Here is a 15,998-nt window from a genome sequence, read left to right on the forward strand (position 1 = left end):
TGATGATAAAGAACAATACAAATAATTTTCTTATGTCAAACTGGGAGTTCATTTCAATAATGTCCCATTTTGTATAACATCTTTTGCTCCATCTCATATGGGTACTCCAGAAAGGTTTAAAAGCACTGAGCATCATCTTTTATTAAATATTTTTCCCCAAGATTTATTCTTTTTTACTATAACACATTAACATATTCGCCAGTGACAAAATGGACAAAAGCCCATTATTAAATGAGTAACATGCCAGAACGGAAAATATTACTTACTTTTGTTATAACCAAAAGAATAAACAGGCATCACTAAGCAGCAGAGAAGTCAATATTTTATTTAAACCAATCCAGAAAATTCCATACATGCAAAACATGGCATGCTGTACAAAAAAACAATATTGAAATCATCAGTATTTGAACTTCTTCCCAGTTTGAGAACTTAACAAGAACAACTTAGAACAACACAAGAACTTAACTAACTCCTCTACAAAACACTTTAGTTCTGACAATATCTAGAATTCATAGAACTAATCTAATCAGAAGGAAAACACATTTAGTACACAGGATGGAAACCACCACCCCTCCAGCCCCGCACAGCCTGATGGTGAAGATGTACACCCCTCCAGCAGTTTGGCCCTGCAGTGCTGAAGTCGGTAGGAACTCTGTGAATCATTTCAGTGGAAACAGATTCTGTGATAACATGGGCCTCTGAGAGGAGGGCAGCAGTCCTTCCTGTATGAGTAAAGACAGAACACTGACGCAAGTATAAAGCGCAAAGAAAGAAAAGATGAGGTGGATACAACCGACCTCATTCAAAATGAAAACATACCCTAGAGCATCTCACATATTTYCTTTTCCAGCCAGAGAACATCTCCTCATCTCTGAAGAAATATGTCCAAACACCTCTCATGCTAACTCTTCCTATGGCTGACTGATTGTATTAAGTAGATAGGAGAAATTAAAATTAAGAAATCCTTCAACTCYAACAATTTAAACTATCGAACAATCTTAAGTGCCTATTCAGTAAGGATTTAAAATTTTTCTAAACTTAATGAATAAAAATGTAGCATGATAATGTTTTACATTTCCCAATATATTTAGGTCACTGTAGTTATAATTATTTTTAATATTCAGAAAATATTAAAAGGTGTGATTTTTTTGTATGTGTGTGCTTATGCAAGCACAGACAGATCTAAAAATTCACACATACAAAAAAACCACTCAGGGATAATCTTGCAAAAATAAATGAAAACTAAGCACAGCAGGGCAATTAAGTCTTTAAAAGGGATGGCCTGGTTTTACTCGGTCCGATTTTTGATGGTGGGGGGATGGAACCAAGAAACCACAAGTTTCTTGTGGCTCCTGTGWGGAAGTTGTAGAAGCTTTCTCCTTCTTCTCCAGCAAAAGAAGCCCTACCCCCTGTGWTTTAGAGCCAATCCATCATGGCTCTGAGRTTGATGGACAGGCTGCCCATCAGGCCTGGGCCAATTGCACAGGATAGTCACACCTCTGTGATGACGTATTGTCTTGTACTTCAGAAGAATTCGAAACAAGATAGAGCACAGCCGCCATGTAGTTCTTAGGTTGTTAGTATCATGCACTGGGGAAAAACAGAGCAGGAGGGTGAGGAGATGTAAGAAGAAAAATGGAGACCCAAGATCACAGTAAGAAGACAGGTGCTGTGCTGTGGTGCTCGAACACAGAGAAAACAAGYTGTTCTCGAAAGGACTATTTCTTCAATAGGAGACCTGTACAGAAAAGGAGAGCRACCTTGCTCTGAGAAAAACCTGGCCTTGGAGGACTGGACTGATCAGAAGCCAAAAAGGGGGAAGAGGCTTGGCCACCGCCTCATGTCTGAAGTGAGTTGATGCTTAGAAAGAGCTGCATTCTGCCAGGAGATTTGTGATAGTGACCTTACRCCGCCGAAATAACGCAGTCGGCCTTGAAGAACAGTTTTTCCTTTCTCCCATGAGGTAATGAAAAAGAATCCCATGCCATCAGCAGTAATGCATTGACTGTTTCTTGGGGAAAGAACTTCCACAGCTTAGGCTCTTCTCCTATGATGCTGGAGTTTTGATCTATGTTAAACTTTCATCCCTGTCTCCCTTTGCATGTGGGAAGGCATGGAGGGGTGGGGAGAGGGGCAACTTGGAAGAGAGCCAGGTTTCCAGAAAGAATAACAGGTATCTTAAAACGTCTGTTTTTATTTTCTTCTCCTTGTAAATTTTTCCCTATCTTTGTTCCCCTCCCCAGTGCAGTAGTATTCTTAGTAGCTTTTAGTAATAAATCTATTTTGCAACTTAACCATTTTCTGGAGCATATACATATCTTTCTCTCAATTATGTTATGTTATCTAAAAGCCATAAATTTTAGTGTTAATTGGGCTTTTGCTCTCCCTTCTGCCTCTCCAGTGGGTAACGTTGTGGGTGCGGTGCTTTTGGCTTTCGGTCAAGTTCAAACCATGACAAGGGATAATTAACTTTTCGAAAACAATGTATCCTCTTAAATAAAGCTATCCTATAAAGAAAATATTATTTGAGATTGATATTCTGCAATGTACTTTCCACTGCAAAATCTACTATACTTCTTGACATTGTTTTTTTTTTWAAATGTGTTATTTCAAAATTAGAAATCAGACTTGAAAAATGCAAAGGTGACTGATCTCAGAAGTTTCACTTGTCTACAAAACTACATTATCATACAAAATGTTATTAAAATCTAGTAAAAATTACATGTTCCCAAACTGAATTCAAGAATTCCTTAGCTGTCCAGTTTTTCCAGTACAGTTAGGAAGTGATCATCTCCACCATTTCTGCAGGAGAGTGAAATGAGAACACTCTCAGCACAGAGCACATCAAAGACACTGCTTGACTTCCTGTCTCTGAACCGCCTGTGTGAGGAACCAACTGTCACCTTCCCCTGAAGAAAAACGAACATTGAAAGCATCTCCTAGGGTATGCCTCTAAGTTAGCACAATGTAAATACCCACCACAGAATCCAAAATCCAAAAAAGATTAAAAGGGTGACTCCAGCAGTGCTCTCCTGGAAAATTGGTTCCCTAAGAACATACTTTTAATGCAGTTCATAAGAATTAGGAAAAGCAAATTGACTCCCTTTATCAGATTAGCCTCACTAGGAAAGAAAAGCCCCACATACAATACAATTCAGCCATATCTATTTCCTACTCCCACCATTCTACTTTTGGTGATGTCTGTGGCACACACACAAGATAAGGAAAAGCCGGTTTCAGTAACCAACTGAATGTTCTTTCTTCTGGTAGAACACTTAGCTGTAACTAAGCATTCAGGGCGTTGTTTGGTAACAGCATTTCCTTTCACCTAATCACAAAGTGTTTAATCCACTCACTGAGGAAAGCAACATAAAAGTTTTTACTTGACTTGATAGCAAATCTGAAGTCAGATCTGTCACACACACATACAAAATAATAATCCTTCTCTGCTTTATAAGAAACTTTCTTATAGAAAAAGCAATCTTAACGAAAACAAAGACTATTGATAACAGAAAACAGTTCACACTTTTACTGGAAGAAAACAATGTTAATTAATAGTGAATTAGATAATTTTTTAATTCCTTTTGTGCTGGTTTTGGCTGGGATATAGTTGATTTTCTTCAGAATGGCAAGTAAAGGCCTAGATTTTGATTTTGTGCAAGAAACAGTGTTGATGACACCCAGTTGTTTTCATAATTGCTGAGCAGTGCTTGCAAAGGGTCAAGAACTCTTCCTGCTCCTCATCCCACCCCGCCAAGTGAGGAGGCTGGAGTGCACAAGAAGCTGGGAGAAGAAAAGCCAGAACAGCAGACCCCAACTAAGCACAGGGATATTCCATCCCACAGCCATCATGCTCGGCACACAGAACTGGGGAAAGAAGGAGATGGGGGAAGCGAGGACATTTCAAGTGTCTTCCCAAGTCACCAGCGATGTAGCCCTGCTTTCCTGGGGATGGCTGAACCCCTGCCTGCCCACAGGAATAGGTGGGTAAATCCCAAAGGTTCTGCTTCGCTTGCATGTGCAGCTTTTGCTATGTCTGTATCTCATCCAATGAATTCTCTCACTTTTASTCTCCCAATTTTCTCCCCCATTCCATGAGGAAGGAGTCAGCTGTGTGGRGCTGAGCTGCCAGCTGGGGATTAAACCACAGCACTTTTACAGTTTAAATAGAAGTTTCCTAATTACTGGGAAAATGTACACAGTAACTTGTAAAATTATGAAATATACAAGGATGAAAGCAGCTGTTAGAATGCAGTTAAACATTTCAACATTACATTTGTTCATAAGAATTTAGARTTTTTAGAATCAATTATTGACTTTCTTTTTGAAAAATATGGATGGAACAACTCAGGCCATCACTTATTTAGTTAATAAAATAACYTCAATTCTTTAACTTTTGCAGGCTACCCTACCATTCAATAAAAAAAYACCCAGACACCAAGCAAGCAAAATACAATAAATAACAGTAGTTCTTAAAACAACTGGTGTGAGAACCCCTCAGGCTGCCCTACCGGGCCCTGATGAAAAGGGTCTCATCAGGAGTTGCAGGACAATTGTCCTGCTCAGTGACAGTCTCTACTGTGCCTGAAGCAGACACAATCACCATCGTTTTAGCTGCTGACAGAGCTTTCTCCTTCTCTGCAATGGCAGCACAGACTGCCACAATTTCATCACTTTCAAAGTCATAGTCTGGGATTGACTCTTGTGCAAGCTCTTCTCCTTTYGCCAGTGCTTGCACTGACTCAGTCTGTGTTGCCTTCTTCTGCTCCTGTAGTTTTCTTGCCCAGGAAAGGTCTTCTTTCCATACTTCAGGGTTCATTGGAAAGATGTGCAAGGATACCTGGAAGCTTCGAATTGCCTATAGYAGAACAGGGAAAAAACATAGATTGGACACTTTAGAGCCCACCTATTTCATAAAAATTGACAACAAAAAAATTACATCATTAGAGCAAAGSCAAAAGCCATTTTGCTCCTGTCTTTATTGGAGCAATGCTCCCTCAGCTTGAGTTCAATAGCRGCCTCACCCCCAAACAACTGTGTCTGAAAGGACAAAAATGCATGAACAAACGGGGTATCTGGCAACAAGGGCACAAATAAAGGGTTCACATACAAAAAACAATATTGTAATGAAAGRGGTAAAAGCAAAACCAATTTTCTGATGGTTTTCTATTCCACTTTTCTCTCATCRTCAGATGTATGTAAAGGCAAAAGCAGACAGATATGGTTTAAAGGAATACAGAAAACGGATTACTGGAATTTGAAGTATTACTAATATTGCTGCCTTTAAAAGAGCATGCAGTCGTTTCACATACAGACCTAACACTACACTAATATCAGCCACATGGTAAGCAGTTTCTGTAACAGGTATGTGATTATAAAAACACTCCCATAAATGGGAAAAGGGAGYCAAATAAACTCCAAATTTGGAAAGCTGCTCTAAGAAAGAACCTCTATGATCTTATAAGCCATGTAAAATTAGTACCAGTAAGTATAGTCAGTAGTGCTTCTCCTTTTTTCAGGATACTGGGAAAAGACCACATAAATCCTCAACAGAGAAGCTGTGAAATACAAAAAGGAAAAGTGTGGCCATCTAAAAGTAAAGACAAGGTTGCTACAATACTAGAAAAAAGAAGTATTTTAGTTATATTAAAATGGTCAAGGCTGAACTTATCTAGTCAAACTTAGGTGGCATGTACACAAAAATGTGTGTGTATTTCAYATTAATGACTGTACAGTCAGTTGTGAAAATGGGTCACCTCAGAGACTGAACTCATGTGTGACATGTACAGAGGCCTCCCTACAAGATGAGAAAACTATGATGATATGGATTGGGATGAYACTTGGGAAGAGTTCTAACAACTTGCATATTAGAACTTTAATGACATATGGTAAACCATCAGATTCCATATTCTGTTGTAATTTATAAATAGTTAAAGCATGCCAATTAATTTGTAAAATCAGAACTTTTCATCTGCACTGCCAGAAACTGAKAGTTTGTCCTTCTGGTGGCAGAGATGAATATATGGACTCCATATGRTAGGAACTCAGAAGAAAGAGAAACAAAATCAGATTTAAGAAATGCTCATTATGCCATCAGTATTACTGCTGTTGTAACAGGCAGCCTTTCAGTTCCAGATGGAAAAAAAAGAAGCTTGATTATTGGTCCACAGCCAGGTCTGAAGTGTAGGAGCATGTTGAACTTTAAACAGAAGGAGGAGTGAAGTATAATTCTTGTAAAACAGTGTCACTTTATTCAACTTTGCTAGCTTTTAATTTTCAGGGATAGATGAACAAGTAAACACTAAATGCTCTTTTCTGTATTTCTGCTGAAAACAAAATATAAACGAATACCATCTGCTTTCAAGCTTTCCATGAGAGGTCCCTTAATTAAAACCTGTCTATATAGTTATGCTCATGCACAATAAATAACATTTGGTAAGCTTCAAAGCTGCTTTGATGATTCATACAACACAGCATAAAAAGATCTTCTTAGTGAATTTATTAGAAAAAAGTTTTGTGTTTGACATTTTGATAAAGAAATAACCAATTATTAAAGTAAATTTTTAAGTGCCACAAAAGATCAGAAGGATTAATTTTAAAGCAGCAATGTAAAACTGAAAAATATACACTTGTCMTCCATTTAAAATTTTATTTTGCCACTGCAAATGATGCCCAAAGCCACTAATTTCTATTAAGAGAGAAGAAAAGAACGGTGCTACTTTTAATTCTTCCCCTAATGGAGATGTAAATCTGCTTCTCCAATTGCCTGTCACATTATAGGAAACCATGTTGACCCTACATAAAATTGGTATTTCGAGCTTCATTTTAAAGAGCAGCTGTGATTTTAAAGACCCTGCACACACAAACTACAGTACACAGTCATGTATCTGCTTTTGCTTGTTAGGGAAGTGCAGTGTAAAACCCACTGCAAGACAATCATGCTTGTGGAATTACAATATTTGAAAAATCTGTATTTGTAAAGTATTTTACATTCTGTCTCACCAAACAATATTCCATAGCAAACAATCTTTCATCTGTCCCATGAGCAGAATCTCTTCTGCTGGTTTGCAGAGTTTTCAAATGTGAAGGGCAATCCTGATCACGCTGCACTTTTTTACAAATTTCTGCAACATATGGACTTAGTAACTGYCACTGAAAGACAGAAACCCCTAAAAAGGCTAAGGGAGAATTTTAAGAGATTATATCTGCTGCCATGGTATGTGTTAAGCCTTTATGTTACACTTGCAGATACGTTCTGACCTGTTTCAAAGGATGTCTATCAGTGAAGAAATGCATGCATTTGTAGGGAGTCTTTTCCTGTGTTCAGTGAACTTCATACAGAAATTTTGTTTCTTTGTGTGTTTTTTTTACAGCACTCAGCATAGTCCTCGCAGTTGCTGGTGCATGAAAAGCTGGACATGCCCCGGCCATGGCACTCMCAGCCCAGAGAGCCAAACGTGTCCTGGGCTGCACCCAGAGCACCGTGGGCAGCAGGGGAGGGAGGGGATTCTGCCCCTCTGCTCYGCTCTGCTGAGACCCACCTGGAGTGCTGTGTCCAGCCCCGGGGTCCTTTAGAACACCGTGGAGGAGGACGTGGAACTGTTGGAGTGAGTCCAGAGGAGGCAACAAAGAGAATSAGGGGCTGGAGCACCTCTGCCACGAGGACAGGTGAGAACATTGYTCAGACTGGAGAGAGGATTCAATGACACTTCACAGCAGCCTCCTGGTACCTAAAAAGGGCCCCCAGGAGAGCTGGAGAGGGACTTTTTACAAGGATGTGCAGTGATAGGACAAGGGGTAATGACTTTGAACTGAAAAAGGATAGATTCAAGCTAGATGTAAGGAAGACATTGTTTACAATGAGGTTGAGGAGATACTGGAACAGGTTTCCCAGAGAGGTCATGGATGCTCCATCCACGAAAACACATCATGCTGGACAGTGCTCTGAGCAATCTGGTCTAGCTGAAGATGTCCTAGCTGCTTGCAGAGGGTTCAACTTCCAAAACCAAAGCTCTCTATGATTCTATGACAACTGGAATTTAAGTGTTATTTTTTGTACTATTCACCATGAACATAAATAAATAATTTTTCCAGAAGCACTAAGCATTGTAATCTAGACAACAAGGAAATACCAAATATTTTAGTCTATTTAAAGACTCCTTACAACATTTCTCTTCTTCAAACAAGAAAACAAATACAAACCTTTCAGGTATTTCTCACTCCAGTTTAATAACTTCTATGGTTTAATCTGAATGGCAAATGTATTATCTTTTTTAACTTTAAACTGCCAGTTTGAACTTTTCTGTGCAATTTTCTGCACAGATGATTTCTCCTTTTCAATAAAACCTAGCATTTTGCACCTCTTACATTTACAAAATCATTTTATTCAAAATCATTTTATTCAAAGGTTCTGGTGCTTCCATATTTTGGAGAAAATACTTGAAATATCRTAATTTTCCAGATGTGAAAGACTATTTTTCTCATATGCTTATTGGGACTGGTTAAGTTACAAATGCACAAAAGTCTTTGTTCCTGTATGGGAGATGTGCGTGAGATAACCTCACTTCCACACCTACTTTCTTCTGCTTTTGAAGAAGTTTGTGTCCTCCTCTTGTACTTTTGCTTCGGTGACAGATTTCAGAGGTGTCATTCTGCACCAACTCATTTATTCTCAGCCCTCTTTACTCCCATTTAAAGCCTTTCTGCCTTTATACCTCAGTGTACATCCCTGCAAGGCTGCAGCACATTCTGCTGAACTCTCTGCTTCAGGTTGACTCTACCACAGAGATCTMAACACGGTGCTCCACCAGAGACAAGGATACAAATCCAGGATGACCTGGAAACAACCACAAAAATCAAACCCATCCTAGAAACTGACACAGCCTAAGAACATAAAGCTTAAGTTTTATGAGTACTTCTACCTTGCAAATCAGGGAAGTGCAAGAAAACATTCACTTCTTTATTACCAAAATACATTGCCAAAATTATTAGAGGAATTTTAAAACAATGGTCAAATAAACTTTCTTCAATATTCCTGTTTATCTTATGCTATTCATCTCTTTTAGCTAACACTCTCAATTAAAAGGTCTAGATTTTGAGAAATGCACTCTTCAAAAGTCCTGAGCACCTGACAAAGGTATTAAACAGGAGGCACCAGCTGAATCAGTCACAGTCACTCGTAAGAATTGAGTATCCCTGGCAGAAATGTAGCTGAAAAGGACACTTAAACTTTTGGAGATCTGCTTGTCCTTCTGCTTTCTTGACCAAAAATAAAAATTACCTCTGATTATAAGATTTTTCTGTGCATTAATAATCGCTATTGCAAAACATGATTTCCAAGTGGTTAAAAAATGAAAAAGGTTAMTCTGCAGTAGATGGAGAGGCAGGACTAATACATGACCTTTCTGGGTCCTGGCTATTACTGGCTATTACCTCAGTAACTCAGCAGGACTCTTTAAAGCTGTTGAAAATAATTTAACATGACCCTACTCTAACAACGCATGGAACTTTCTGTCTAACTACTTCCCAAATACTTAAGACTTTTCAGTAGAAGGCGAACTACCAGTTTCCTTTTTATTACCAAAATATTTTATGTTTCTAAATGCTAACATTTGTAACATGTTGAAAAATTATCTCAAATTCAGAATTACTTAACTAGCTACATTCCAATAAAGCAGTCATTCCTCTCTTGAGGAGTAAATAACTCTCATCATTTTCTAAAAGACCTAAAACTATTTCTTTCAAGAGAGATAAAAGGGCTGATCTAAGGATTCATACTGTCAAGGCTTGATTCCTTTGCCAGAATGTTGTGTCACACTTAAAGACAGCTGAAGCACTAACTACTTAGCAGGAATACAGGAAACCACATCCTTCAAAGCATCAAACAAAATCCGTGAACAAGTGGTGCATATTTACACATCTACCCTCTCAACTGTGTGAACCTCAGTGCTCCAGATTTGACAGGGACCCAGAATGAGGTAAAGCTGATGTCACAGAACCACAGAATGGCTGAGGTTGGCCAGGACCTCTAGAGGTCACCTGGGCCAAGCCCCTGCTCAACAGGGCCACCAGGAGCTGGTGGCCCATGACCATGTGTGCACCACCTTACCACATCACATGGCTGATGAACTCCTCCATGGTGTGAGACTCAGTGCTTTCATTTGGTCCTTAGATTGTTTTGTGGGTTTGGTTTTGGTTTTCCTTTTTAATGCTGCTTTCRTTTGGTTTTTTTTCCCTTGATTAATCAAAGCATAGGGCTCACTCTGTCTCATGGGAGGAACTGCTCTAATGGAGCTAYCAGTGTAAAATTGTTAACTAGTTAAGATGTCATCAGCAGTACAGGAAACGTAATTTGTAAAATCAAATATTTACAATGAAATGAGAGAAATATAGCAAGCCTGACTATATTTCTACAGTTTCTACACTCRCACTGAAGATGTATCAGATAAGCTCTGCACATTGGTTTGTAGAATTTAAGGATCTTCTGCTTTTACAGAAATAAAGTTTACTTGCTCACATTTATGTATTACCGTTGAATTACACTATTTAGTAAATTCAGAAAAAAAGAGCAAACAACCTTTATAAAAGCTAAATAAAAAGGGATTTATTTAACTCATTCTTTCTGCCACAAGTTTGAAAGAAGCAAAATCCAAGCAAAACTTGTTTCTTTTTTATTGTGCAGCTCGTAATATAAATTAGATTTGTTTGGAAGCAACATTTTAGACCTGGGAAACTTCAAATTAAAATACCATACATTTTTTTYCCTAAAAACAAATGCATCATTCTTTGTGAAGTAATAAAAGTATTCACAACAGACCATTTGGCAGGATGTGGGTAATGAAGACAGATGTTGGTGGGGGAGAAATGAAACAAAGAAACAGAAGAAGTTTTTGAGAAGTTTTTGAGTAATTCCCAAATCTCAAAAAAAATACTAAAAAGCTCTAAATATAAAAATACTAAAAATACTTTATTAACTTTTCTTTGTAGAAAAAATTATATAAGGAAAAAAATAGAAAATCATGGCAATAAAAGGCTAATGGAAAAAGGGTTATTATGTCTTAAACCTCTTGGTCAAGAAGTCTCCACAAGTTCAATAATTATGAACTCATTTAATATTTTAAAACTCCTTCAGTCTCAACCTCTTAAGATTCCTTAAAAAYTGCTTGGCTCAAAAACAAGTAGTGAACACTGCATTTTAGAACAATTCCTCAAGCTCTCTGTATATGGAACATATTCATCAGAAGGCAATTCAGGCTAAAGACAGAAAGGCAGTGAAGTGTAAACACACAGTACCAAAGCACTGGAGACACCAAAAGGAGCTCACACACCTCCGGCTCCCTATTCAGAGATAACCAAAAACATTAAGAAGACAACCTGCCTGATGATAATCCCTCCTCCCTCCCTCTTCACAGACAGTGAGGTCAATTTTACAGCCATAGAGGCACTGAGAGCAGTGTTTCAGGTGAATGAAGTGCATTGCTGCAAATATCTGATTATTACCAATAAAAATGCTTTGCTTTGCATCATACAAAAGTCTCAGACATATAAACTAGATGCCTTTCTAATTAAGTTCAACAATGCCTCTAAGAGAGAACTTGAAGTGCTACCCTGAAATAAAACAAAATTAATATAATGTGAACACAAGGTCCCTAGCAATCAAGAGATCCCCCTCCATCAGAGTTTTCATGATTTGTCTACACAGAGGAAGCTTACAGAATCAGGTGAACCGAYCTGGTAGGTATAGCTAGTATCAGTGTATCATTATCTACACCTGATATCATAGCAACTGTAGCATTTTTTACAGACTAAACAGCATCARTTACTTAGGATCCTTGAAGGAAATAATATATTTCTAAGACTAGTGCTTTTAAAAATCTCATTACATAATTTATAGTGACAGTTTCACACACTTACAAGGAAAAGATTTAGTCAGAACGGACCACTTACCCTTACCTTCTATACCACAAAAAGCAATGGAATGCCACCAGTTTTGGAATGATGATATGCATGGATTTATAAAGAGATAGTTCATATTATAATACTATATTATAATCATAATACTATATTATATTAATATAATTATAATACTGTATTATATTATAATACTATATTATAATACTGCACCAACAAAGGGAGCAGACTGCACATCAGCAAGACACAACTTTTGTTTTAGGTTTTGTCTAACAGGACTGAAGCATCTTCTCTCTGAAGATGGTCTGAAAGAGCCAGGGCTGTTCAGCCTTGGGAAGAGAAAGTTGTGTGAAGACCTCACAGCAACCTGCCAGGAGGGACGCTGGAGAGGGACTCTTTGTCAAGAACTTAGTGATAAGACAAGGAAYAATGAGTACAAACTGAAAGAGGGGAAATTCAGGTATTAGGAAAATATTCTTTCCTGTGAAAGTGCTGAGACTCTGGCACAGGTTGGCCAGAGAAGTCATGGATGTCCCATCTCTGGGAGTGTTCAAGGCCAGGSTGGAATGGGGCTTTGAGCAACCTGGTGCAGTGGCAGGTGTTCCTGCCCACAGCAAAAGCAGGTTTGAACTAGATGATGTTTAAGGTTCCCTCCAGCCCAAACCATTCTCTGATTCTAGGTGATTCAGACTGTTAGGGTTTGCTTTGGTTTGTTTGGGTTTTTAATAATGCTCCTTACTTACTACACTTTGAAAACTCGTTTTGCATGAATTGCAAACCTTCAAAAGAAAAGGCAAACCATTTTTTTAACTACTAAAATTTTTCAGACCAAACATTGTAACTTTGCAAACACACTCTAAATTAACAATGAAACTATTTGTATCAACACCACACAGAGCTACTTCTATTCAAAATACAGTCAGTATCTTTCCTMATCTGAGAGGTCATGATGAATTATTTTTCTAAGGGAACTTTATGACTGTGTCCAAATTTTAAAGTTCACTTGTTCTGTTTTCACAGAAACCAGCAGAAAAATACACTCTATATATTACACTATTTACAGACGGGGTGGCGTGACATGGGAAGGAGAATGTCCCTTTGTATCACATCATGTAACCAAGACAACACAATGGTATATAGCTGCAGCTGGAGAAAAGATGCACTTCAGCTACTGCAGAGCAATCCTGGCTTTTTTGCTGTCTTAAGTGAAGATGCAACTTCAGCCACCTTTTGGGATCAGGAAGCCAGAGGAAAGCAGGAATGAGCACACAATGATTTGCTGCATGCAAAACAGGAGAGCAGGACACAAGAAAAACAAGACACCATAATTTTATCAGCAGGCATGTATAAAACTGAGCCTGAATTATCAACTGAGTCTGGGACTTCACATCACCTTCATCTTCAAATTATGATGAGCTGTACTGCAGCAGTACAACACACAGAATGTAGTATGTGCAGTTATGTCAACATAATTGTTCTATTTCATAAAACCACCACATAAATACAGTATATGACACAAAAGTCTCGGAGCTAGACAGGTCTTTCACAAGTCCAGCAACAAATCCACACAGGAAGCATTGGTGAAACACAATAAACTGGAGGGAACACTGGAGATAAATAATAACAATCTTTTTCCTTGTCTGTGCTCAAGTTACCAAAAGGATATACAGTAATCTTCGTATTTCTGTACTTTCTTTCTCACACACAATTAATTCTGTTATCCTACCAGTGCTATCTCTCCTAATCCAAGCTGGGCACGTCCTAAAGTCTGCCAGGCATCCCAGGAACGTGGGTTTCTCTGGACAGCCATTTCTGCTGCATGCACTGCTGGGAACATTTCATGTAAGGACATCAGGACCTGTAACACAAAAAGAAAAATAAGAGGAAGAAAAATAAGRGGAAGAAAAATAAGCAAAATTGAAAAGAATTTTAAATTTTCTGGGATTACCCAGGCAACAACCACTGTTTCAATAACTAAGGACCAGATTCATCTTACCTAGCTTTCTTTAGTTTAAAATTTAGTTGTCTGATCTCAGATAATCACCAGACTAATTTCAATCCCCACAGAGAGAAAGAGGCAAGTCAGAGGATGATTCACCCAAACCATTTAATCAACTCAATTAGAAATAGATTAATTGCTTCTGAAGGTGCCTCTCCTTGTCAACAAATCTTACAGTCTATAAAAGTGTAACAGAATACTCAGGAAGACAAACACATGGAGAATTAAACACMATAAATGTGCAAGTATTGTGGAAACACCCCTGGGCTGKTTTTTTTTCTTTTAATAGAGAACTGAAATCTACCAAAGACAGTTGCGGTGCACAATATAATTATAGAAACAATCCCTGTAACTCAGCATGGAAACAGACCTTAACAATGACTGTTGTATTTAGAGAACAAGCATTCTGCAAAGACTAACTTAGACATGAGGTCACCTACATGAAGTAAGGAAAAAAGTGGTTTTTGAATGTGAAAAACTCTGTTACTCACCATTTACCACAGTATTATTATTCTTGCATTGAATCTCCATAACTAAGCCTATAAATCATGGTTAGCAATCTATAATGTGGCTCAAAGCTTGCCTTATGTTTCCAATACCACCATGAGATTGGCACATCACCTGAAGACCTGCATCACTCTGAGATCATGATTTCAGACACCCACATGCTATGGGGACAGATACCAGTGTAAGAAACAAATGGCAACTGCATTCCTGCAGTATGATGAGAATGTCAACCACAAGGGTAAGACTCATTTGTGGGCAACCACTTTCATCCCAACTGACCACAACTATGATGAATAATATTAGAACATATCAGAGCTACTGGTGAAGTGCAAAACAGATTCATTTAATCTTACTGTTCCATGACATATTAAATAGATAAATATGAGCATGGAGTAGAGGAAGATTCAAATGCGATCATCTTGAACATTTACTCTACTTAACATATAGTAGATGGACAGAACAGAGGCGAGTAGTATACCAAAAAAAGGTGGGGAGGGAAAGGGGAAGGCTAAGATTTGCTACAGAAAGTAAGCCTGTACTGAAGAAATCAAGAAATACCGTAAGCATAGCTTCTGATAAATGCTTTGGATTGATACCTCTACTGTTCTAATATGACTAGATTTTTCTAATGCCTAGTCTTATGGCTTCACTTTAATTTCATTCAATGGACTGTACCTCAGAATTTAGAAGTACCAAAAAATTTTTAAAATACAAACCTACAGCTGTATATCACCTTCCCTTTTTTTTTGTTCAACAGTTCTCATGACTGTATTCTGTATCAAAGTCTATAATGAATGCTATGTATTTTTCCAAAACTTTCAGATCAATTATATTGGTATGGGCCATTTCTCTTATCTGCAGCAGACGTGAAATAAATAAAACTGTTGCTAATGGATAGGTGTACATCCCACCAAGATGAAGCAATTCTGCATCTATCARCTACCTTTTACATCAGTGTCTTAATGTATTTAATCTCGTAAGAGAAAACAAATCCAAGTATACACTCGTAGGAACATTTTTATGCATCCCAAGTATTCAGTACTTCCTACCAGCTCTTTTTACTACAAACTAATTCCAAAACATCTGTGTAAGTGCTTAGGAAATCTTTTGTAGTGTTTAATGAATTTTACTGGTTTGTTTACTGAATTATTGCCTCATTAACAAAGCAAATTATTCCACTTTCATCTATTCATGACTATTAGAAAACCTTCTTAAAACTAATCCAAAAATCAGAAAATTTACAAAGCAAAAAAAAAATTTCAATTCTCTCACTCCAAACACACACACACATATATATGTGTTAAAAGTGACTAGAGGGAAATGTCTTATAAAAATGTTCAGTAAGTGGATTTTGAGGTTTTACTTTATTCCAATAAATTTACCATTATTACACGCTTTAAAACAATAACGTCCATGTCCTATAATGACTTGGTTTAACAGATCTAGCTTTAGAAAAAGTCATACGTGAGAGATTAGAAGAATTAAAAGAATTCAGTGGCAAAAAGCCAAGTAAACATAGCAACTGTCATCAGGAGGCTGACCAAGTATTAGAAATTCAGGCAATAGAGTGACCCATCCTGTC

At 37.8% G+C, this 15,998-nt stretch overlaps 1 protein-coding gene across 1 annotated transcript in view; it reads right to left on the reverse strand.

Annotated features, from left to right (window-relative positions):
- Positions 1-1,581: 1,581 nt before the first annotated feature.
- The window catches only part of TTC33 (tetratricopeptide repeat domain 33), a 43,389-nt gene continuing 28,972 nt past the window's right edge, over positions 1,582-15,998 (reverse strand). The window contains exons 4-5 of the mRNA XM_057364712.1: positions 13,637-13,768; positions 1,582-4,858 (exon numbers count right to left, since the gene is read on the reverse strand). Coding sequence (XP_057220695.1) covers positions 4,508-4,858; positions 13,637-13,768 — 483 coding nt within the window. The 3' untranslated portion in view covers positions 1,582-4,507. The remainder of the gene's footprint in view (positions 4,859-13,636; positions 13,769-15,998) is intronic.

This window comes from Malurus melanocephalus, unplaced genomic scaffold (assembly GCF_030028575.1).
Source record: "Malurus melanocephalus ecotype Western Australia unplaced genomic scaffold, MMel_1.1 scaffold_41, whole genome shotgun sequence".
Taxonomy (NCBI): domain Eukaryota; kingdom Metazoa; phylum Chordata; class Aves; order Passeriformes; family Maluridae; genus Malurus; species Malurus melanocephalus.